At 39.2% G+C, this 24,837-nt stretch overlaps 1 protein-coding gene across 9 annotated transcripts in view; it reads right to left on the bottom strand.

Annotated features, from left to right (window-relative positions):
• PICK1 (protein interacting with PRKCA 1) overlaps positions 1–5,591 on the bottom strand; it is a 282,950-nt gene extending 277,359 nt beyond the window's left edge. For 8 of the 9 annotated variants that reach the window (XM_067147392.2, XM_067147394.2, XM_067147395.2 and 5 more), the window contains exon 1: positions 5,425–5,562. Coding sequence is in view for 1 of the 9 variants with exons in the window: in XM_067147396.2 (XP_067003497.2) it covers positions 5,425–5,468 (44 nt within the window). In the remaining 8 variants the exon portion in view is untranslated. Of the gene's footprint in view, positions 1–5,424 lie in introns of all 9 variants that reach the window. The other variant, XM_067147396.2, reaches the window with a different exon arrangement.
• Positions 5,592–24,837: the final 19,246 nt, after the last annotated feature.

The following is a 24,837-nucleotide window of genomic DNA, read 5'->3' as shown; positions in this document are numbered from 1 at the left end:
CCCCACTGTCGGCAGCAATGAAGATGGTCTCCGTGGTTTTCCACTTTCACATCAGGCTGTACCTTAATTAAGGCCATGGCCACTTCCTTCCCATTCCTAGCTCTTTCCAATTCCATCATCGCCATAAGACCTATGTGTATCGGTGCGACATAAAGCAACTTGTAAAAAAGAAAGACATATGACGTCCCCGTGGTGTTTCTTGGGTAACACTACAAGCAATGCAATGTAATATAATCATACTCACAACATGTACAGTATTTTATCTAGAATTTTGTGTACAATATAGAATTCTGCAGGAAAGCTAGAATGTATAGCCCATACTGCTACATTCTGGGGTGTATTAAATTTCCTGCACTTGTAGTTAGAGTATGTTGCTGAAACATCTAGGTGCACTGTGGTTTGTACAGTGACAGCAACTGAACCAAGCACCAGCAGCAACATCTTTTTCCTATTGGTGACACAACTGTCCGCCAGGTTCAAAACAGGGGAGGGGCGCAACATTTGTCCTGGCCTTGGCTGCAAGGCAAGCTTGTTAAGCAAGCAAGTGGCTATCAAAAGATGCATTAAGAAGTTATGTGGTATTCTGTTTTGTGCATTATATCACACAGGCTCAGAAGACAAATACATGTGTTTATTTATGATTCATATGTATTCCCTCAGTATAGAGCCTCCGTGGCTCAGGCGGCAACGCGCCGGCCTCTCACCACTGGGTTCCGTGGTTCAAATCCTGGTCACTGCATGTGAGATTTGTGCTGGACAAAGTGGAAGCGGGACAGGTTTTTCCCAAGTACTCCAATTTTCCCTGTCAAAATGCATTCCAGCAACACTCTCCAATATCATTTCATTTCATCTGTCATTCATTAATCATTGCCCCAGAGAAGTGCGACAGTCTTCGGCAGCCGGAACAATTCCTATCCTCGCTGCTAGATGGGGGCTTCATTCATTCCATTCCTGACCTGGTTGAATGACTGGAAACAGGATGTGGATTTTCATTTTCATGTATTCCCTCAGTCAGTAGGTCAAGTCTAAACATGATTTAAAGAAAGATTCAAGAGCATAAAAGTTTTCGATAGTACAACAATCCATAATCTTAATAATATATTTAGGACATGGGAAGAGATCAACCTAAGGGTACGAACACGTAGAAAGCTGGTTGCCAGCACAGGTGAGTCGGCGCTAGTAAGCGGCAACAAACGAGAGGAAATATCGCCTCGCTTTCAAAACGTAGCTGATCATAACGGAAGCATTTCCAAGCTTGTCGGAACTTGCAGTTGACGCTGACCAGCCAACAAGAAAGTTTGAAACATTTATTTGCCAGCTTCTGCACACTGGTAGTTGCATGGTGGAGTGCTTGTTTATCTCACTTCATGACAATGATGGTTTTCTTTAATTCAGGGATAGGAGCGCAATTGACAGTGAGCAACAGATAACTCTTATAATTTAAAGACGAGCTATACGAGATAAGAGACTGAAAAAATGTGCAAATAAGAATGTTGAACAATCTTGGAAGGATATCAGCCTTGAAATAAAAATTGAAGGTAAGTGCCTTGCAGTGTTTAATCGATTACTGCTTATTTTTGGAATAGCTTACTGTATTAATAGTAGCGTATTATTACAATTTGGCAGAAATTAATGAACCTTCCGTCGAACAGCGACTGACGACAGACGAGTACACTAAATCTATGATGGAAATGGAAAGTAAGAAACTATAACTGTTATCCCAAAAAGCAGAGAAGAGAAGATCAAATGTAGCTGAGGACAATGACTTGCTGGTTTTCAAGAGCTTACTCCCTCAAGTGAAAATGATGATATGATGATGATTGTTGTTTAAAGGGGCCTAACATCTAGACCATCGGCCCCATCACGTAAAAATAACCCGCCCTGAAAATACATTAGCATTTCGTAGTAAGATTCAAGGGGTGCTTCAAGAGTTTGCTTATCCAGCCATTACACAACTCCGTATTCTCTTTCGTTAACATCAACAGTACATGCTGTACCACTGGAAAATGACCTACATTTTGAGGAATCTTGGACTATCTACAACCACCATCCAATGAAACATTTTTTAGTGCTGATAGTCTTGGTTGTGCCACCATACACAGCCATTAACCCGGCTCAAGGGAGATAAGGTCACCTTCCCTATCTTTCACTTGAGTAATTCTTGTCTGGCGCATCCACGTTGCGGGGGTGGGTAGCCTCCACATCAGTAGGCCGGTGTGAAGGAGAGCTAAGTTCAGGCAGGGACCCAGTCTCACGGGGTATAACGTGGAACCCATGCCCAGGGTTACAGGTGAAGACCTTAACAGCATCTTAGGCAGAGGAGGGAACCTTCAGAATGGCGAAGATGGTGGATGGGGCAATGTATTCTCTCTGGGGAAAATTAAAATAGGAAACCACTGCCTTGTGGAGAAGAGGGATCTCAGATGTGTTAGGCTTAGCAGGTCAGCAGACGAGTTAAGTTGTACTTGCTTTCAACTATAATACAAGCCTCGGATGGAAGTTTAAAAATGGAAATGGAATTGACAAATCTCTGACTACAATTGCACAGTATGATGGTAAAGCTGGTGTTCGTGCAAGTGTTAGATCAGAGAACAAAACTCGATTTGGAACAATAAATATTCAATAAATATATTACCAATGAATGGGAAGGAAAATGAATGGATTGACCTAATGGAGAGACGAAAACTTGACATCGTGGGATTAAGTGAAGTAAAATGGAAAGGGAAAGGAATGAAGAAACTAAGAAAGGGTACACCTTGTACTGGATGGGTAATAGTGAAGAGAAAAGAAATGGAGAGGGATTTATAGTGAATCAGAATGTTGAACTAATAGCTGAAGTTGAGTACGGTATGTAAAGGAAAGAATTATAATAATGCACATACATGTAAACAAGGAACTACTGAAGATAATACAGGTGTATGCTCCACAGACAGGATGTAGCGTGCAAGAAAAAGAAGAGTTCCTCAATGAACTGGAAACACATATTGTTGGAGATCATGATAATGGGAGATCTGAATGGTCACGTGGGAACTGATAGAATGGGATATGAGAATGTTTTGGGCCTACATTGGTATGGTGATAGAAATGGAGAGAAACTGTTGGACATTTGTATCAGAAATAACCTGATAATAAAGAACACATGGTTTATGAAGAGGAATAGCCATAAGATCAGCCAATATAGTTGGGATGGACAGTATAGAACACTCATCGATTTTATAACAACAGACCGAGAATGGGGAAGACACGTCATTAATACGAAGATAATCCCCAGTGAAAGTATGGAAGGTAATCATAAATTATTAATTGTGGAATTAAAACAAGTAAAAATCCCAAAAATTGTTCTGAAGAAGAAACCAAAGATCAGGATTTGGGAATTGGAGGAGGAAAAAAGAATGGCATTCCAAGATTGGATAAAAAGGAAGTTGCCTAACACGGAAATACGAAGTGGAGAAGAAGAGTGGGAAAATTTAAGACAGACATTTGTGGAAACAGCATTTGAGGTATGCGGGAAAACAAAAGCAAAGGTTAAGGGAAAGGAGACACGCTGGTGGACAAACAAATTAAAAAAAGAAATAAAAGAAAGGAACAAAGTGAAGAAAGAAATGGATAAGGAGAAGCAAAAAATGTATCAGAGGGATGAGAATAAGATAAAAAGGTTACATGTGGAATACAAAAGACTGAAACTACAAGTAAAGAGGAGTACCAAGGAAGAACTCCTTTTCTACGAGAAATGTTGAGCAGAGTTTACCAACAAAATTGAGCAAGATAGTCGAGGAAATCAGAAACTATTAGGCCTATACAGTTATATAATCAAAAAGAATAAATCAAGGAAAAATCAATTTTGAAGAACTTTATAATAAGGATGACTGCTCAGAGGAAGAATGAGATAAGAAAATGGAAATATATGGAGAAAAAGAAGAGAACCCGGTAACATGGTTGGAACTTGAAAGGGCAGTGAAAGCAATGACCAAACGTAAAGCAAGTGGAAAAGAATAATTCAATGCTGATATGATTAAGGCAACAGGAAGCACTGGACTACAGTGGCTATACCGAGCCCTCATGCCATATGGAAAAATGAAAGGATACCTGAAGACTGGCAACAAGGAAGCATTGTACCATTCTTCAAAAAAGGAAATAGGAAGAAATGTGAAAATTATAGAGGTATAACACTATTATCACATGGGCTAAAAATAATGGAGAAAGTCATAGACAAAAGACTGAGGGATATAACAGAAACACAGAGAAAGAACAATTTGGTTTTAGACTGAATAGATCACTTGATCTTGATATTTATAGTGTGAACGATAATGGAAAAACATCTGGAAAGGAACAAGGAAATCGTATTTGTATTTTCGGATTTGGAAAAAGCTTATGATACAGTCACGAGAAAATATGCATGGGAATGCCTACTAAAAAGGAATGTACCAAAATCATTAATTAACAAGATAAAAATGTTTTATCATGAGAGTAAAAGCAGTGTACAAGTGGGGAGTGGTGACTCAAACATTTTATACAAAAAAAAGTCTCAAGCAAGGAAGTGCATTGTCACCATTATTGTTTATTATATTGATGGATGAAATAATAAAACGTGTAAAACAGAGTATCAGTAGTGATGAAGTGAATGCTTTGGTATTTGCAGATGATGTGGTGATTTGGAGAAAGGGAGAAAAGATAGTGCAAAGGACACTGGACATTTGGAATGAAAATCTGAAGGAGTTTGGAATGGTAATTAGTAAAAAGAAAACTGTAGTCATGCACTGTGAAAAAGAGAAAAAGAGAAGCCAAGTGAACATAGACAGAGAATGGTTAGAGAATGTAGAACAGTTTACATATCTGGGTAGCATTATTAATGGAAGTAATGAAATCAACCCTGAAATTAATAACAGATTAAGTATAGGTACAACATTTTATTATCAAGTCAGAGAGCTTTTACGGGATGACAAAGTACGCAAGTTTCTTCTACATAAAATTTTAAAATCAGTGTTGCCTAGCAGAAACAGTTCATCTTCACTCGTATTCAGCGTTCCACGCATCCACCGTTAGCACTTGCAAGCACAGAAAACAAATGCTGACTGGTGCAAGCAAAAAGCACGCTAGTTTCCCAGTATTCTACGTGTAGGCCTACCTAACCTAAGAAACCGAAAAGATAGTGTAGAGTTCTCACCACAGAAAAATTAGATGACACTGGTCATCATGTAGAAAAATTCTCTAGAACAAATTCTTTAGGTATCTTTCACAAGTAAGAATTTCTTATGGCTCTGAGCAAAGGCTACTAAATAGTATGCTACTAAGTAGTATAGTTGAAACTATATAAAATAACAGTGGCAGATGCTCTTCAACCGGGTGACGCTGTACACCTGAATAACATACAAAAATTATGTCAAATTCTACTTTCTGACTGTCTGTCAAGCACTCTATACTTACATTTTGTCCTCTTCTAAGAAATAATCGTCTTCATACTCCAACATTGTGTTCAGATAAAAATGATTTAGATGCAAAATCTTGAAATTTGAATGTGTATCAATATTTGTAAATAAAGAAAATCAAAACATGATGGTAAACTCCACACTACTCTGACTGCACCACAAGGCACAAACACAAAAATAAACAACGGTGACAAACGTGTCAAATCTGATGTTGCCTGATTGGTTAATCAACTTACATGCTATATCAAAGAGTAAACAAAGTAAGGTATAAGAAGATCCCCTCTACCAAGCAAGGTCTGTCTAGGGAGGTCAAGTCACGAATGCTTCTTATGGAGCCGCCATATTGGGTCTTTAAGCGAGCGTAACCAAAGGCAAGTGTATTTGAATTTAGAGGTTTCGGTGCCGTACATTGAAATAAAAACAAAACACCAACTATTTTTCGTAAAGAATTTAACTAGGCATCTATTGTTCATGTATATATAATTGTATAACACTTAAATGATATTAATACATTCACCGCTATTTGAATAGGAAGATAATTAGCAGAGCCTGAAATTCTTCTCTTTTTTTTTTTCGAGAAACAAGAATCAACCGGAAAGCTCATGTCCTACTCTTTTACTTCCTTACAACTTTGTCTTACTGTGTTTCTTATTAATATCATCTGTCAAATACGTAATCTTATTGACAGAAACGTAGAAATCTGTACAGTACCTGTGTGATATTATGATTACAGGTACATGAAATACTGAACTTGAAGTACTGTACTAAAAGACAGTTGTAATAAATTACCTTCAGCGTTTTCTTTATTAAGAAAGTAATTACCGATACTGCGTTTCTAAGAGGTTACCCCAGTATGTTGACAAACACTGAATGTCTCCTGAGTTCAGTGCATTAAATTTTGTATGGTAACTGTTGTTATCCGTTCATGTGGTATTTATTTGGGTTCTAAGGTAAAAATACTCTGCACATGTGCAACAATAGTGATGTTCTTAGCTACTCTTAACTAGTTTATTGATAACCCATGCAGCTTATATAGTACCAAGTGGTGGTGGTGGTAATCATTGTTTTAAGAGGAAGTACAACTGGGCAACCATCCTCAATAAACACTAATCAGAAGAAAACAAATGGAAGGGGTCCAACACTTCGAAAAATGAAGGTATCTGCAAAAGAAAGATGAAGGCCACAAAGTGCGTGTAAATGAAAAACTTCCTAGGCCTCGAATGCGCTAATGCCGTCGCGGTCGTAAAAGAACAACTGTTGACCAGGGGAGGTCGGGTGGGATAGAATAGGTGAGAGCCTAACATAAGTGAAAGCAATGTCAAGACTCAGCTAAGGGCTTCGTAGTCACAACCCAAAATGATTTCCCCCTGTGGGTGGGGGCAATAGAATAACACCCACGGTATCCCCTGTCTGTCATAAGAAGTGACTCAAAGAGGGGTTAGGAGCTCCTAACTAAGGAGCGTGGGTTGGCGACCACGGGGCTCTTAACTGAGACCTAACATTCATGTATATAATAATAATAATAATAATAATAATAATAATAATAATAATAATAATAATAATAATAATAATAATAATAATAATAATAATAATAATAATAATAATGATTAAGAAAATTAAAGCCGTTGGTAGACACGATTCCTTAAGAAATAGAAATTCAGTCACTATTAAGTTGAGTTAACCTAGGTTAGGCTATTTTAGGGATTACATTAGCATATTATGTTAGGTTACGGTACGTTAAATTATAGAGTTATATAATGTACTCCATAGAACATTTAAGATGAATGAAATATAGCTGTAAATAATAACTACAGTACCGTATAAGACTGCTATTAACAATTATTGTTGCAATGATGGCAAGCTGGACACAAATTGTTGGTTTGAAGAGATAGGCCAGCAAAATTAACCAATTACGGTTAAAATTCCTGACCTTGCCGGGAATCGAACCCGGGACCCCTATGACCAACTAATCATTTAGCCATGGAGCAGGACACCTGAAAAGGAAATTTTCATAAACAACAGTACTACTATTACACAGTTCCTGTTTCTTTTCTTGCTTGTTTTGAAAGACAGTTCCCTTTCTTTGGGAGGTTTCCTATCATATGTCAAAGACGTGGGTGGATTATGGACGTTGAAAATTGTTGGGATGGAATTCCACTTGAGTAGTTTCCGTCCATCTGCCCTCTTTAGTTCAAATTGTGATTCTTCAAAATTATGCTAGAAGAAAATACATAATAAGACCTATAAATCGTTCATATAAACATATTATTATTCAGGAATAATACGAGTGTATAAGTTCACTAACCGCGCACAAGACGGAATTATCTGTAGATTACCATTTGTCACGCCTACAGTTTTGTATCCACTGAGCTCTCCTTTGCTTAACTCTCGGGAAGCGAAACACTCTAATTCCGTCAGTGGTCTTATTTTGACAATTTGGTGCGGCACAGTATCCCATTTTCCTTCAAAATACAAGTAATAACTCACATCATTACATCAGGCACGCCCATATAACAACGATATTTAAGACCCAATATGGCCGCCACCGCAAAGGATTGTGGTAATGTGACCAGACCTCCCTAGACAGACCTTGCTACCAAGTGCCAACAATCTCCTTGAGGGTGGATGAGCGCTTGAAGTTAGGGCACTCTATTGTCCTTGGGACAGGAAATGGTCCCAAAAGGCGGAAGAATCTACAACCGGTCAAAGGCATTAGGATGCGGAAGGCAACGGGAAATCACTGCATTATAGATCCTGAAGGATATCCCTTTAAGTTCATATGGTCATCATGCAGAAAAATTATCTTAAACAAATTCTTTAGGTAAAATTATTATCCAGAGTTTTATTCTCCCATTGAGATCTCCGGGGTGGGAAATTATGATTATGACTAGAAAGCCTCTTCAGAAGGTGCTGTCCATGCTGCAACATCACGTACGGAGCTGACTATGTGGACCACCAACATCCGCTAGGAGGAGGCGCCACAAGAAGAAGAGAAACAAAGAAGCCAACCATCATTCCTATTATAATATAATTTATTTACAGTAGCCAATAGCCATACAGGAGATCTAAAACTAATAAAGAGAATAAATAGTACACATGTTAGAATATCTGATATATCTTATCCACCACATTGTCTCTATATACATTTCTTATACGTCTGGCGGGTCCTTTACTTTACAGTTAATCGGAGAAGAAGTGCGCAAGTGATCCATTCTTCTACTTCTTCTTCTCCTCCTTCTTCTTGAGTGTGTGGACAAATACAGTAGAGACAATACGCGACACTCAGCAATATATCGAGGGACAGCTATTAGAGCTCTCTCTAGCGGGTTGACCTGAGAACTACTGATTCTGTCATAAGAGCACGTGTATTTGTGTGTGAAGTTTTGGTGTTATTTATGCGATTTCAGTGAGTTGACATAATTAAATAGTAGCGTGTGTCATTCCTTGATATCTGCTCTCAACACGAGGGGAAAGGTATGTGCTGTGTTTGGCTGCTGTAACTATGAAGTAGAGAAAAATGCGCGGTCTCCGACTGGAATAACTTACCGAGGGAGGTGTTCAATACATTTCCAATTTATTTGCAATCATTTAAGAAAGGCTAGGAAAACCGCAGGCAGGGAACCTGCCACCTGGGCGATTGCCCTAAATGGAGATCAGTAGTGATTGATTGATATATAACAAAATTAAACAAAACAGAAGAGAGCATGTAAGGGTCATCAACCAGGGGCATATTGGTGTGTGTAAAGGATGCAGTAGCGAAACGGGTGCAACTAGTGGAATCGGGTTACTAGTAAATAGTGGCTTAGGATAATTGAGAGGGAAAATGAATAGAGGGATTTAATTATAGGATTCTGTTGCTACAAATCCAGATGGATCGCCTTTAACAAAGAAAAATGTATTTGATGACCTCATTGGGGAAATATATCAGATAAAACTAGAGAATAAAGAAGCAGGGATAATTATGTTGGGAGATTTTAATGCAATGGTCGGTTAGAAACATCCGGTATGCGGTAGGAACATACGAGACAATAACAGAGGGATGGAAAAGTCAAGACGAGAATGCAATAAGAATGGAGAGGTGCTATTAGAAATGTGTGCATCAGAGGAATTATACATATCAAAGAGTTGGTGGCGAGGAGATGGGGCAGGGAATTTAACTTATATTGTGGACGCAGGAGGCAGCACGCTAGATTTAGTTGTAGCTTATAGGGAAGCACTGAAGTACATTAAGGACGTTAAGTTAAAGAACTGGGTGGCAGCTCATCAATTCCCAGCTGTTATTAAGTTACGGATAATGAAAGAAAAACAAAGGGGGAGCACCAGGTAACAAGTGTTCAGAAACAGTTGGTAACGTATACATGGAGAGATGAACATAGAGACGAATTTAAGGATTATTTCTGGGGAGAAACTTTCGAAATCTTGACGATAGGTATTGAAAATATGTGGAAATATAATAACACTGAGGAAGCGATATAAATGGTGGAAAGAGAAATAGTAATATCAGGTAGCGAAATGGTTGTATGAAAGGGGAGGGAAAAAATAAAAATTCTTGGTATAACGATGAATGTAGAAATAAATCTGAAATGATAAGGGCCTAAAAAAGTACAGAAACGAGGGATTGCAGGAAGCAAGGGTGAAATTTTGTAAGGAACAGAGGTAGCACAAAGGTACATTAAAAAAAGGAAAAATTAGCAGGCCAAAGGCCTACAGTTTATTACTGAATAAATATTGTAAAGAAAATGAAAACAAAAAAATTATGGAACATATAAACACAATTTGTGAAGATACTAGAATAGGAATAGTAACCAATAATTATAAGTAATAATTACTGGATAGAGCATTTCAAGGGATTATTAATGTGTCAGAGTATATGGGAACCGAGGAAAAATGAGATTGGCGTGCTTAGAACCATGGACAACGAAATACCTTCATTAGATGATCCAATAACAACGGAAGAAATATTAGAGGCAAAGAAATGCGGGAAGAGGAGAAAATCAGGTGCTATTAGTGGAATCACTTACGAATTTTGGAATTATCTGCTGGGAACAATAACAAAAATATTTAACAAAATTTTTGATGGAAGGAAAATCTCGAGATTTTGGCAAGGAGTAATATGTCCCATATAAAAAATGAAGGGAGAGAGAGCAATTACGAATAATTATCGAGGTATTACTCTATTGGATACACTCAGCAAGATTTATACTGGGAAATTAGCAAAAAGATAACATGGGTGGAGGATTACTCTGTACTCTCCCCATGTTGTTGTTGTTTGAGTCATCAGTCCATAGACTGGTTTAATGCAGCTCTCCATGACACCCTATCCTGTGCTAACCTTTTCATTTCTACGTAACTATTGCATCCTACATCTGCTCAAATCTGCGCATATCAATACGGATTCAGAAAAGGAATGAGAACTTTAAACAACATATTTATCATCAAAACAATAATAGATAAATAATTAAAGAGAAAAGGGGGTAAATTGTATATTACATCAATAGATTTAGAGAAAGCTTTTGACTCTGTAAGCAGAGGGGCGGTCGTTGCGAAGCTGGCTAAAATAGGAGTGTCAATCAAAATGATCAATGCGATAAAAGATCTGTACTCAGAGGTTAAATGTACGATTACAGTGGAAGAAGACTTAGCAGCGGGAGAGTTATGTTCAAAAGTTGGCCTAGAGCGGGGGTGTAAATTATCAACTACATTGTTCATACTTTTAATTAATTTTTTTTACAATTTTCTTTACGTTGCACCGACACAGATAAGTCTTACGACGACGATGGGATAGGAAAGGCCTAGGCATGGGAAGAAAGTAACCGTGGCCTTATTTAATGTACACCCCCAGAATTTACCTGGTGTGAAAATGGGAAAACACGGTAAACCATCTACAGGGCTGCCAACATTGGAGTTTGAACCCACTATTTCCCGGATACAAGCTCATAATTACCCACCCCTAACCGTAAGGACAAGTCGCCCGGTATTTTGGAAAATGAAGGAAATGAGAACATAACAAGCCGATGTCTTAACGATAAAGAAATTACTGGCCTAGTCTTCGTAGACGACATCCTTCTGTTATCATTAACGTCAGTTGGCATGCAAAGAAGCATCAAAAACTGCGGAATATTGTATAGCATAACATTTAAAAATAAATATGAAGAAAATGGAAATTATGGTATGTATACAGGAAAATAAATTAAAGAGAAAAAGGTGGTGATTAGAAGGTGTAGAGTTAGAGGTGGTAAGTAATATAAAATATTTAGGAATGATACTAACATCTAATGGTAAGTAGAAAGAAAAAATAAGGCGAGCAAAAATGAAAGGACTGAGTGCTTTATCTAGTACGAGATGTCTGGAGAGAAATATGTGAATATAAATTATAGAAAAATGTTCTAAATTCACTTGTAAAAGCCAAAGTATTGTACGGAGCAGAAATATGGGGCATCGAAGAAGGTAGTAAGGAACTAGAGGTAATTGATAGTAAGGTAAGGTAAAGGTTATTCTGCCCGAAGGCAGGTCCGAACCTCCGCAGAGGTGTTCCTGAGCCGGAGTTTACGTGCGATAGGGTGGCCAGTTACTTTCCGCTCCTCAATTCCCTTACTCCCACCAACAGCGCGTGGCAACCCACCCAACTCCTGACCACGCCCAATGTTGCTTAACTTCGGAGATCTCACGGGATCCGGTGTTTCAACACGGCTACGGCCGTTGGCTAATTGATAGTAAGTTATGCAAAATAGTAATGGAGCTTCCACAATGTACAGCTAACACTCGAGTGAGAATTCTGTGTGAAGATATGAGTATACGAGTAGATATAGCTAAAAAGGTAACAACATATTGGTTAAGATTAAAGAGTTGAAACAGGAGGGAAATAATAAATTTAGCATACCAACATCAGATGAAACATCTCCACGATGAGTATTAGGTAACCTAAGAAAGTAACTATTAGAGCGACAGAATATTATGTCAGAATGTAGAACCAAAGGAATATTATGGAAATTCTGTGAAATTAGCAAAAAATATGTCCATAAAGAAAGACAGACTTACGAATGGATAATTAAGAGGTATATGGTGCTGGCTAATGGGTATCTATAAGAATAAGGTTCTAAGAGAGAATAATGAAGAAAGTTGCTGTTTGCTATGTGGAGAATTAATGGAGGAGGCACACTTACCCCCTGTGGGTGGGGGCGGTAGAATAACACCCACGGTATCCCCTGCCTGTCGTAAGAGGCGACTAAAAGGGGCCCCAGGGGCTCTGAACTTTGGAGCGTGGGTTGGCGACCACGGGGCCCTCAGCTGAGTTCTGGCATTGCTTTCACTTACTTGTGAAAGTCTCCTCACTTTCACCTATCCTATCCGACCTCACTTGGTCAACTCTTGTTCTTTTCCGACCCCGACGCTATTAGGTTTGCGAGGGCTAGGGAGTCTTTCCTTTTTACGCGCTTCGTGGCCCTTGTCTTTCTTTGACCGATATCTTCATTTTTCGAAGTGTCGGATCCCTTCCATTTTTCCCTCTGATTAGTGTTATATAGAGGATGGTTGCCTAGTTGTACTTCCTCTTAAAACAATAATCACCACCACCACCACCACCAGGCACACTTGTTGAGAGTATGTAGGGAAACGGAGTCAATTAGAATCAAGTTCCTAGGTAGTTACAGTAAAGTAAAAAATAGAAAGGGAAGTAATTTTTTACATTCCTACAATTGTTTAACAAAGAATGGATCGCACCTGGTGGAACAGCAAACATTTTCGAGATACTAAAAATATGTGACAAAGGAAAATCAAAAGAAACCAACAACAAAGTAAACTTTTAGTATTATGGTTGTATTGTTGATGCCATTGTTGTTTTCATCAAGGTAACTATGTGTTAATTGCACGTGAAATTGGTTAGGTTACATTCGATTAAATATTCCTTCCTTAGCTGCTGGAGTTCAGTAGCTGTAGGTTGAGAGCATTCGTTCACTGATTCATCCCCACATCCATCCATCCATTCTTTCATTCATTCATTCATTCATTCATTCATTCATTCATTCATTCATTCATTCATTCATTCATTCATTCATTCCACTCATTTACTCATCCAGAAATAAAGGCTCTCTTACCAGTTGGGGGTTATCTGTGGCGGGAAGAGAGACCCGTTTTCATGCATGCAAGAATTCACTTCATTCACTCATTCCTGCATTCATGCATTAACCATCCATCCATTAATTAATTAAATTAATTAATTCATTCATTCATCCACATAGAATGTTCTCGCCTTATCTGCTAGAGTTCCGTAGTTGTAGGCTGAGAAGATTCAACGCATTCAATCATCCAATCACTTATTCATTTAACTCATTCATTCATTCATTCATTCATTCATTCATTCATTCATTCATTCATTCATTCATTCATTCATTCATGTATTGTGCCATACTCATTTAATATCGAAAGCTCTCTCCCCAGTTGGCGGTTGTCCGTGACTGGGAGAGAGACCTCTTGTCATATATGCATGACCCCACTCATTCATTTATCATTCATTCACCCAGTCATTTATTCATCCATTCAATAATTTATTCATTCATCCATCCAATCATAGAGTGTCCCAATATAATACAATCAATCATTTCACTCATTCATTCATTCATTCATTCATTCGTACAGTCATTCTGTTAATTCATAATGTCAATCGCAAGCTACGGATAACATTGTTCAGACTAGTGACACAAATAAATAGTTGCACTAATAGGAGTTAATAGGGGTAAAATGCATGTTGTCCTAGATGATATACTAATGTTAATGTCTGGGCTAAAGTAATAAAAATCTTAGAAACTGAAATTTTAGAGATCGTGTGTAATTAGTGTATAATGTACTTAAGGTAGTAATAGAAAATTAAAGTGAAACAAAACCATTAATTGCAATAAATTATTACTCTCTCCCCAGTTCCTGGTGATCCGGAACTAGGGGGTGGGATTATTCTATTCTGACCAAACGTTGGCTGGCTTCCTTCTTCAGTGATGTTCTGCAATCGGCCGCTTGCCTCCTCTGTTCAAGAGAACTAAAATTATTGCTACCTTGAAACCCGCAAGGATCCCAAATCATCTCCAAGCTATAGATGTTACATGAAGCCCTCACGCCAGGTCACTACCTGAATGGCACTGCTCTCACTACCATTCCCCAGCCAGATCTAGCCTACTGACTAGATGGGAAATACTGCTTCCCCTGTGGGTGGGGGCGATAGAACAAAACCCACGGTATCCCCTGCCTGTCGAAAGCGGCGACTAAAAGGGGCTCCAAGGGCTCTGAACTTTGGGGCATGGTATAGCAACCACGGGGCCGTTAGCTGAGTCCTGGCATTGCTTCTACTTATGCCAGGTTCATCACTTTCATCTGGCATATCCGACCTCCCTTGGCCAATCCTTGTACTTTTCCGACCTCGACGCTATTAGGTTTCCGAGTGCTAGGGAGTAATTTTCACGCCCTTCGTGGCCCTTGTCTTTCTTTGGCCGACACTTTCATTTTTCGAAGTGTCGAATCCCTTCCATTTTTCTCTCTGATTAGTGTTATATAAAGGATGGTGTCCGAGTTGCACTTCCTCTTAAAACAGTAATCACTACCACCACCGGAAAATACTGCAGCAGAAAATGCAGAAGTTCTGTCACCACTGGTCGAACGACTACCTGCACCTCCTTCAGCAGCGATCCAAATGGACACACTTCATTCCAAATATGCAACCTGGTGCTCTGGTGGTGTTAAAGAGGGAAAATCTTCCACCATTTATGTGGAAACTGGCAGTGATCACGGACGTTCACCCAGGAGCAGATGGACTAGTACGTGTCGTCACTGTCCGCACCTCTCGTGGGATACTGAAGAGACCTACTGATAAACTGTGCCCTCTTCCAAACAACGAAGAGTGATTTATGTGTGTTGTAAATATTGAGTGTTATATTATGAATTTGTCTAGTGTAATTTGATCTGAATTTTTTTAATTTCCACTATATTAAGTGTACATTTGCAGTGTGTATTTTAAGAAATTGACCTTTCTTGGCGGCCGGAATGTTGGGACAGTGACTTTCTTATATGTTTATTTGTACAATTGTTCTTATTGTATTTGTTGTGGCATTTGAATTATTGAAGTGAGTTTCGTGTGTCTCCCTGGGCTGCTCTGTTGGACGCCTTAACAGAGGGCTGGCGAGACTGTTGGACTTGTCTTGGCAACAATGGTCGAGTGTAGATTTGAACTTGAAGTACTATGTTTCTCTTATGGCGCTTTTAGCAATGATCACCGCGCGCTATTGTGTTTCTGAAGTATATGATGTAAATATGGATAGTAAATTAGTGTTAATTGTCTTTTGTATACGTTGCATATCATTAGCTAACAGAGAGATGTTGTTTTACCAGCAAACAAACAATTATTATTATTATTATTATTATTATTATTATTATTATTATTATTATTATTATTATTATTATTATTATTATTATTATTATTATTATTACGGAGTTATCCGTGGTAGTTAGAGGTGAAAGAAGGTGCGAGCGGGAATAGGTCTCAACTTACAAAATTAAAGTTAATTTTAAAACTTTAACAAAGGTTATATTTTCTTTTCAAAATCAACAGATAACAACAACAGAGTAACAGGTACCAAGTAGCAGGAAAACAAGTTAAGAAATTACAATTGTTACAAGATTTGGGCTTCGAGCCCCAAGATAAATTTCTGAGCTCTCAGCTCACCACCACAATAGCTAAAGGGCAGAAAACCCCTAAGTACGAGGAGCACTTGCTCCAAATTACAATGTTAAGAGGAAAAGAGCCGACCCGCTCTCAATTTTACAAGCCTATCAAGGGCTACAGCAAACTTCATTCCTAACTGCCCTTAATGCACACATACAGTGAAACAGGGGTATCTTGTACCCAACCTACAGGGCCTTCACATGAAGAAAACAAACTCTGGGTTAATTAAATGGCCAAAAAAACCAAATTGACTGGAGGCGTAGCTTGCAATCCTACATGAAACTTCTTAAAACCTAGGTGGCACTCGGCCAGTTATACAGGGGCTAATCCCATACTAGGGAGGTGACTAGTTGGGAAATAAGTTTAAGACTTTAAGAAAGAAGAGAAAAACGGTTACGAAAACATAGTCACCTCAAATTCAAAATGAAGAGGGTGAAGCACTCTCTATCCCCGCTTTACAGATAGACAGAAAAGAATTTACATTTTAAAAGGGTAGTTTACATACTAAAGGTTTCGAACCCTCCCCGAGAGTTAAACTGCTGAGCTAGCAAGAAATGAAGATGTTAACAGGCCATTACCTTGTAGATGAACTGCTGCTTGGAGAAAGAGGCGCTTCCCGCCCCCCGCTATATATATTCACACACTGCGAAAGATGTTACTGAAGTGGCCCGGAGACAAGAAAATCAGCAGTTTTTATACCCTCGTGGAAAATTCGAGACCTTTCAAGAATGAATAGGCACACTCCTTCAACTTTATTGGTAGACTAGGAATTACACATGGAAACCTGAGGAAGAAAGCTATGATTGGAGGAAAATTAATTACAGAAATTACTGATTGGTTAAATTCAAAACTGGCGGAAAGAGAAGGGTTATACTGCCAACCCAAAAAATGAATGAAATTTAACAAAGAACAAACTTATGAATACCAAATTTCTTCAAAAAACAGTTCCGTCACCTCGCACTAGGGTGTATAATTATAGTTCTTAAGAAGTGCCATCTAGAAGAGAATGTCCACACTTCTTGCTACAGAGCAAACAAATACAAATCGAAATAGACATAGTTCAGAACACTTCAAAATTTACAGTAGACATCTTCCGAGAAACCACTGAGTTAATGCAGTTTGTTAAAATTCAGGCTTCCTCCTGTAGAGGGATTTCAACTGGCGCAATATTTGAATTCGCGGCGTTGCGGTGTACCGCCCGGTACAATTATTATTATTATTATTATTATTATTATTATTATTATTATTAATAATAATAATAATAATAACATACTGATTACCACAATTCTTGAAAGAAATGAATGGATAAGGATTTCCCTTTTGTTCAACTGCTTCCTTACAAGTATCACATTGTCGAGAATTGACTAACATTTTTACCACAAATCCTGAGATATATTCAATAATATTCCTTGATAATAAACCTACCACCTATTTCAATTTATGCAAGCTTACTAATCCTTCCACTTTAATTTTAACAGTAATTTTGACCACTATTATTCAATTACTAGTGTTTTTAACAATCTGCTTCACGTGGCATCGACATATAGATCTTATGGCGATGACGGGATAGCAAAGAGCTAGGAGTGGGAAGGAAACGACCGTGGCCTTAATTAAGGTACAGTCCCAGTATTTGCCTGGTGTAAAAATGGGAAACCACCGAAAACTATCTTCAGGTCTGCCGACAGTGGGATTCGAACCAACTATCTCCCGAATGCAACCTGATAGCTGCGTAACCCCAACAGCACAACCACTTACTCGATAAAACTTTAAAACTATAACCAAGTGTTGTAGTAACATTATTATAATTATTATTCCGCACACTATCACAAGGGGCTATCTCCAACAAATATACATCGAAAGAAAGTGATCTCTGTCTCGTACATAATTGTTGTTGACGATGATCATGATGCTTGTTGTTTAAAATGACCTAACAGCTAGGTCATCGGTCCCGTACATAATTAGGCATCTTTAATAATAAATGTAATTGCGTTACTATCTAGACAACAAGTGTAGATGAGCACATATGAGCCACTTACCGGTGTATTGAAACTGCTATTCCGTCCTTCTTCTTTCCTCGTGAATAGGAAAAACTACAACCAAATACTACGCAGGTACTCACCACACTGTCACACAGTAGTATCCGGAAAAATTGATGCAAATTGTGCATAAAAACAACATAAACTCCACGTTACAGTAGCGGCGCTAAGAAGTTCGGTGGTCCCCTTTGAGATTATTTAAACCAACAGGGTGTGGGGTATTAAGCTTACTTTTGACAACATACCATATAAGTTCTGGAAAAGGAGATTGGCGTTCGGTTTCCCCATTAAATTTGAGGTTAAGAAATTCTGTCATTGAAATAATACTATGAATTCATTTGATAGAACAAAATATATTCTTTAAATCGTATATAAAAAATAGTAAGTCTTGCTGCGATAAAACAGATATGAATATGAAATTATGACATTGCAACTGAAAGAAACTAGGCATGGATTTGAATTCTTCTTGACCGGACATTTAACAATTTATACGAAATATATCCCTCACTGGTTCACATGACTGTACCTTCAACACTTTGAGTGTAATTACGACGTATTCCTTAGATCTGGTGTTTACTGTAGATGTGTCACGCCTAATTTGTTGATGTATCCATGTGACTGCTTCTTCTCCATATCATATGACCTCTTTGTAAGTCTGTATGGTATAACTTTTTTGCAAGTGTATCCTTCTATGACTCCATCAGTACACCATCCACTTCTTCTCTCTTCACCTTCCGTTTAACTATTGACTCCCGTTGACTGACTGAGGCCACTCCATCTCGTTCACTTAATGGCCAACTGTGCCTCTCCTTCCAGTAGAATAATGACTGACGCTACAATATGCAGCCACCTTTTATAGACGTTAGGTTGACGCACCTAGGTAACCTCCAGAAATAACTATTATCTACTCCCACCTCGCGACAGATATTACCTACAATGGTGAAATAGCCTGGGGCTCCCAGTCGGTCTCTCCCAGCAGTGAGCGCACCGCTAAATGAGAACGATGACGTAGCAATGACTTGGCAGAAACGCCAGCAGAATTGCACAATGTACAAATGTCACATTCAACATCTGATATCCAGCAATTCTTTACTGTACATGTCTTTAGTTTTAATTTACACACACGTATATATGCATACAGTTAACTACAATCACGCAAGCGACAAGCATGGCAGAATCGAACTGAATAATAATTATGTTACAATAATAGTAATCTCACAAATAAAATAATAATAATACGGACATTAATAATAATAATAATAATAATAATAATAATAATAATAATAATAATAATAATAATAATAATAAATTTGTATGACGCTTTTTTTTTGCTAGTTGCTTTACGTCGCACCGACACAGATAGGTCTTATGGCGACGATGGGATAGGAAAGGCCTAGGAGTTGGAAGGAAGCGGCCGTGGCCTTAATTAAGGTACAGCCCCAGCATTTGCCTGGTGTGAAAATGGGAAACCACGGAAAACCATCTTCAGGGCTGCCGATAGTGGGATTCGAACCTACTATCTCCCGGATGCAAGCTCACAGCCGCGCGCCTCTACGCGCAATGACGCTTTTTAAGGCACCGATTCTCTTATTCGTAGTGTTTCTTTTAGTTCATATTTTGTTAAGAATTCGGAAAGAAAACGTCTGCGGTTCTCGTAAGAGCACCGTTCCCGATTCCAATACTTCCCTGGTAATGAAAATGAGAAAGGCATTTGCAGGGGAGCCAACGTGTGATTTCAACTTGCTGTCTCCTGAGTGCATTGATAGACCCAAACAGCACACGAACGCTCTGACATAAGTGGGTTGAAGCTGATAATTTCCTTTTTACCACTTAGTTCGGTTTCGGATATGAAAGCGGGAGTTGAGTGTTGAGATGAGATTCACATAGTCGGCTACATGTTTTAGGGCAGTAAGGCCTATGCCTTTCTTTAGAGAGCAGTGGCGAACTGGCTGAAACTAGCTAGTAGTAGAGTGTATGGTCAGAATGAATCAGGAAAACATGCCTCGCCTATGCTTTTAATAATGTTGATATTGCACGGTCATGGCCCCTTCATAAGCCATGGGCTGACCCGCACCGCTGGGTCTGGAGGGTCCTTATCACCGCCACTGTGCACGTAACACAGTAACATACCATACAAATTTACAGTGGATCTATAGTGACGTAAGATGGCGGCGGCCGCAAGTTTCTGGCTTCACTAGCACCAATGCTACGAGATAGGTTGCTGCTTCTCTATTTACTGTATTCGAAAAATAATACATTTAATTAACATATTTGTTCCTGGTATGTTCCATTATTAATTAAATCCCTTCTTTTTCAAATATTTTCTAGTATTTATCAGTGGGGTGCGGTGAACACGTTCGTTACCCCAGCTGCAAAAAAATGTAAAAAGCAATCACAGCCCCACCACATTACCATTTCCAAATTGGTATTCACAGCAGCATCATAACATACGCTACAGCAGATTTTAAACAGTGTACTTACAGTTTCATCCGGTGACGCATCGTAATCGTACAGTCATGTATTGCGACTTCCTTTAAAACTTAAAATCCTAACCTAAACTCCGTGAGGAAAAGTTAGGCGATATTTTACTGTTTCACTCGCTTACTGAGTGTAGGTACAGCGACGACAGACATGGGAAAATATTCCTCACGACGAATAACACTGTTGTATTCACGAAGAATGCCACATAACTCCTGAAAATTTCACCAATAACACAAGAACACTAGAAAAATTCACAGTCCCTACCACCATTACAGGAAAACCCACGGGTGCACAGCAACAAAATACAAATTTCTTGTACTTCGCGCTTAGCTCTGTGTTCATGCTGGGAACCTAAATATTTTCCCGAGTGTATTGAAAAACAAATCGTCTACATGTGCCATTAATTACTAACCGAATCTCAAAAACTCAAAATCGAAACAAAACAAAATACATACTTACACTTGATTTCATAAAATAGCTATTTTTATTAGCAAGACGATGTGCGAGTGGCTATACTGTTAACATCTTGATAGTTTTTCTTATAGCCTCTGATGCGTGGCGCTGAACACTTCGAGTGACGAACAGAATACCGCTACAACTAACATACCTTATCCAAGCTAGCTGTCCTGTCGCCGTAAGACGCTGTGAATCTCGAGGGTGGCCCACAGCCCACACTTACCCCCAGGACAAAGAGACTTCAAGCGCATGCTTCAACACAGCGACATGAATTCCGCTGGGGTAGCTGTCTTTCGCGTCGGCAAAGAAATCCAGTTCGCTGGAGAGTGATGAAGTGCTGCAGAGCGAACGGATTGTCGGCACAGCTGTACTTGGTTTGACTGAATTGTTTTCAGTTTTTATAAACTTTATTAAAAGGGTTCTAAAGAATAAGAAAATGTAAATATAAAATTATTTGCTCCAGCAGCGCTGGGCTCGATGGTGTTCAGTGCACGCCACTGGTATTTATTAATCTCTTAGATTTACCATACTGTTGAACTCCGGTAATAAATAAATAAATAAATAAATAAATAAATATATGATGACAATTCAGACAAGGATACCAATCCTAGGTAAAAGCTAGAGAAATAAGATGTATTTGTGAAAGAAGGGAGGGAGTAGGTGGCTGCTTTTCAGTACAGAGGCACACGGCTTGTGAATGAAATGTGTATAGCAAATATTAGTCTTTGCTGAGTCTATCATTGCTTTCGCAATGGGCACACACGGTAGTGACTATGAATCTCTGTTGAACCAAGCATTGCTTCCACTTGCTTGCACCATGCTTCTTTCTTTCAGCTTTCTTATCCAGACTCTTTTGCTCAACACTTATTCCCTTCTCTGTGAAAAGCATTGAATATCTTCCCTAATATTCATGGCCCATCCCTTTCTTTACCTGATAACTTCATCATCAAAAAGATTTTTGCTCCATTAAACAACAATCAGAATTGCCACTATCTGGAAATCCTGTTGGTGGGGGCATAAGATGTAACTAAAAGTGGGATCCCCCGAGGCTCTCAATATTATGTTGTAGTGTGATTTGTGGCAATGGAACCTCTAGCTGAGTCTGGCATTGCTTCTGCCTTGCTTCTCATCTTCATTTTTCCCATATGACCTCCATGGGTCTTTTTGGCTGCAACAATCCATCACATTTGTTTAAATATATGTTCATCAGTTTTCATGTAGCTCAACGTGTTGTTCTTTTACAACATCAGCGGTAGGCCTAATCATTATTATAGTAACAATATGGTACAAAAATAACAGAAGTTGTTCACAAATGGTAATATGCACATAATTTTAAAACACTGACCATGGAATCCTAACATGCATTATCATTAAATGGTCACAATTCATCCTACTGGTCAATTCTGTTCATTAATTGACATGAATTTTTTTTGCTACTTCTATACGTCGCACCGACACAGATAGGTCTTATGGTGACGATGGGACAGGAAGAGGCTAGGAGTTGGAAGGAAGTGGCCGTGGACTTAATTAAGGTACAGCCCCAGCATTTGCCTGGTGTGAAAATGGGAAACCACGGAAAACCATTTTCATGGCTGCCGGCAGTGGGGTTCGAATCCACTATCTCCCGAATGCAAGCTCATAGCTGCGCGCTCCTAACCGCACGGCCCATTCGCCCGGTATTCTGAAAGGGAAGACGTCGCAAGTCCTCGTATTACGCTCGTACGTTTAAAGGACTTCGAAAATAGGGCACAGCAGCTTAAACGAACTGCAGATGCTTCACCAGAGCAACAAAACTAGGTTTTGGGTATCGAACTCCTCCTCTGTCCTGATGCATAATCAGTTCCATTTAGCGGTGTCGAAGCTCTAGGCAGTGGATGTTGCTGACACAAATGTCACACTCCATCCTCTCTTCAACAACACGGACCTAGTACCCGCAAATTAGGATTTGATTTCCTGTTTCTAGTGTGATTGGAATATTATCGGCTGGATATCTGAGGTTGTCCAAAATCTATAAACATGAAGACGTTTTGTGATTGTCCGTCACAATTCTTATCACAAGGAATCCACTATCCTCCACGGCTTCAACCACCTTCTGGAAAAATATCCCCAGCCTGTTTCCAGGCATTCGATCGTGTCAGGGATGGAATGAATGAAGCCCCAATTAGCAGCGAGGATAGGAATTGTGCCGGCTGCCGAAGCCTGTCGCACCCCTCCGGGGCAATGATTAATGAATGACAGATGAAATGATATTCGAGAGTGTTGCTGGAATGAAATATGACAGGGAAAACCGGACTATCCGGAGAAAAACCTGTCCCGCCTCTGCTTTGTCCAGCACAAATCTCACATGGAGTGACCGGGATTTGAACCACAGAACCCAGCGGTGAGAGGTCGGCGTGCTGCCGCCTGAGCCGCGGAGGCTCCATCACCTTCTGAAATAAGGTGTAAAGACACAGATGCGAGAGTATTCTGCGGATATCCAATTACTTCCTTTATTAGGCCCTTGCCTAGATAAAGCCGACAGCCGCTTTCTCTTAATGCCCTTCTAGACGGTATTTCATGGAGTCGTATCTTTTCTGGCTGCGAACAACCTTGCCGAGACTGGCAAAATGGTACATAAAAGTTGAATATTTCGGGGAAAGAATATGAAGTTTCAGTTCTACGAAAAATATACCTTGCACGAACGGAAAGAAACAGGTACCAACACCTTAAAATCACTCTTGAAATATCTATTAGCATAACATGACTAATTCATTTCACAGTTCTATACAAAATATATCTTGTACGAACGGAAGTGACCAGACATGTTTACTCATTGTACGAAATAACTCAGGTTTTCACACACATTCATGCACCAATAACATAGTGCTAATTCACACTTACAGCGAAGATTGTGCGTCTGCTGCTGCACTCTTACGGCGAGTTGGAGAAATATTGGTAGTCGCGCCTTCCTGTGTTAAACTAGAGGCATAGAGCAGACAGTATAAGAGGATCGAGACGGCGGTGCAACTTTATCTTGAAATAGAGCTAAAACTTCTGTGGGCTTTGATACTGCGCCCTTGTAAAACATTGTGTTATTGGTTAGACACATTCAAATAAAGGTAAGTCTCGTTTTCTACTAATCAGCTCTCTCAATTTTAAATTTTAATTTCTTGAGATCATTTTAAATAGTGAATTCAAGGGGCTGTTGTTGGAACTGGGCAATGCTGGGGCGTTGCCTACGAGGTATACAAGGCCGGGACATAGCTACTACAGTAGGGCCCACGAGAGTTGAAGTCTGACGTTTAGCGCCACCGGCGAGAAAAAGTTGACTAACGCTGTTCGAAAATGGCCTGTTGCTATGGCAACGATAACAGAGTTGCAACATTTTAGGACGCTATCACCACGTGGGTTGGCTTGCTCTCAGTCGCTTTTGTGATAGTATTCCGAATGGTACTGTGTTAGCTGTGCTAGTCGTTGCTGCTTAATGTGTATGTTTTCAGAATATTATGTTAGGTGTTTGTTTATTTCTTTAAGTTTATGGGTGGTTAGTTGTCCAGTTTTCCTAGTTTTGTTCGTCTGTAGATGTTAGCGATCTTGTAGTGTGACTATAGTGTTAGTGTGAAGTACTCCATTATTCGTTAAGAATCCGTGTAGTTTTATTTGATCGGTTCTTTTGAGTGTTTAACAATGACTTCCAAGTCAAAAGAAACGCCAAAAAATACAACTGGCCGAGGTGTGACTGTTCGAAGCCAGG

The sequence above is a fragment of the Anabrus simplex genome, chromosome 5, assembly GCF_040414725.1.
Source record: "Anabrus simplex isolate iqAnaSimp1 chromosome 5, ASM4041472v1, whole genome shotgun sequence".
Classification (NCBI taxonomy): Eukaryota; Metazoa; Arthropoda; class Insecta; order Orthoptera; family Tettigoniidae; genus Anabrus; species Anabrus simplex.
The sequence above is the reverse complement of the archived record's forward strand: the minus strand, read 5'-3'. Positions and strand labels throughout refer to the sequence as shown.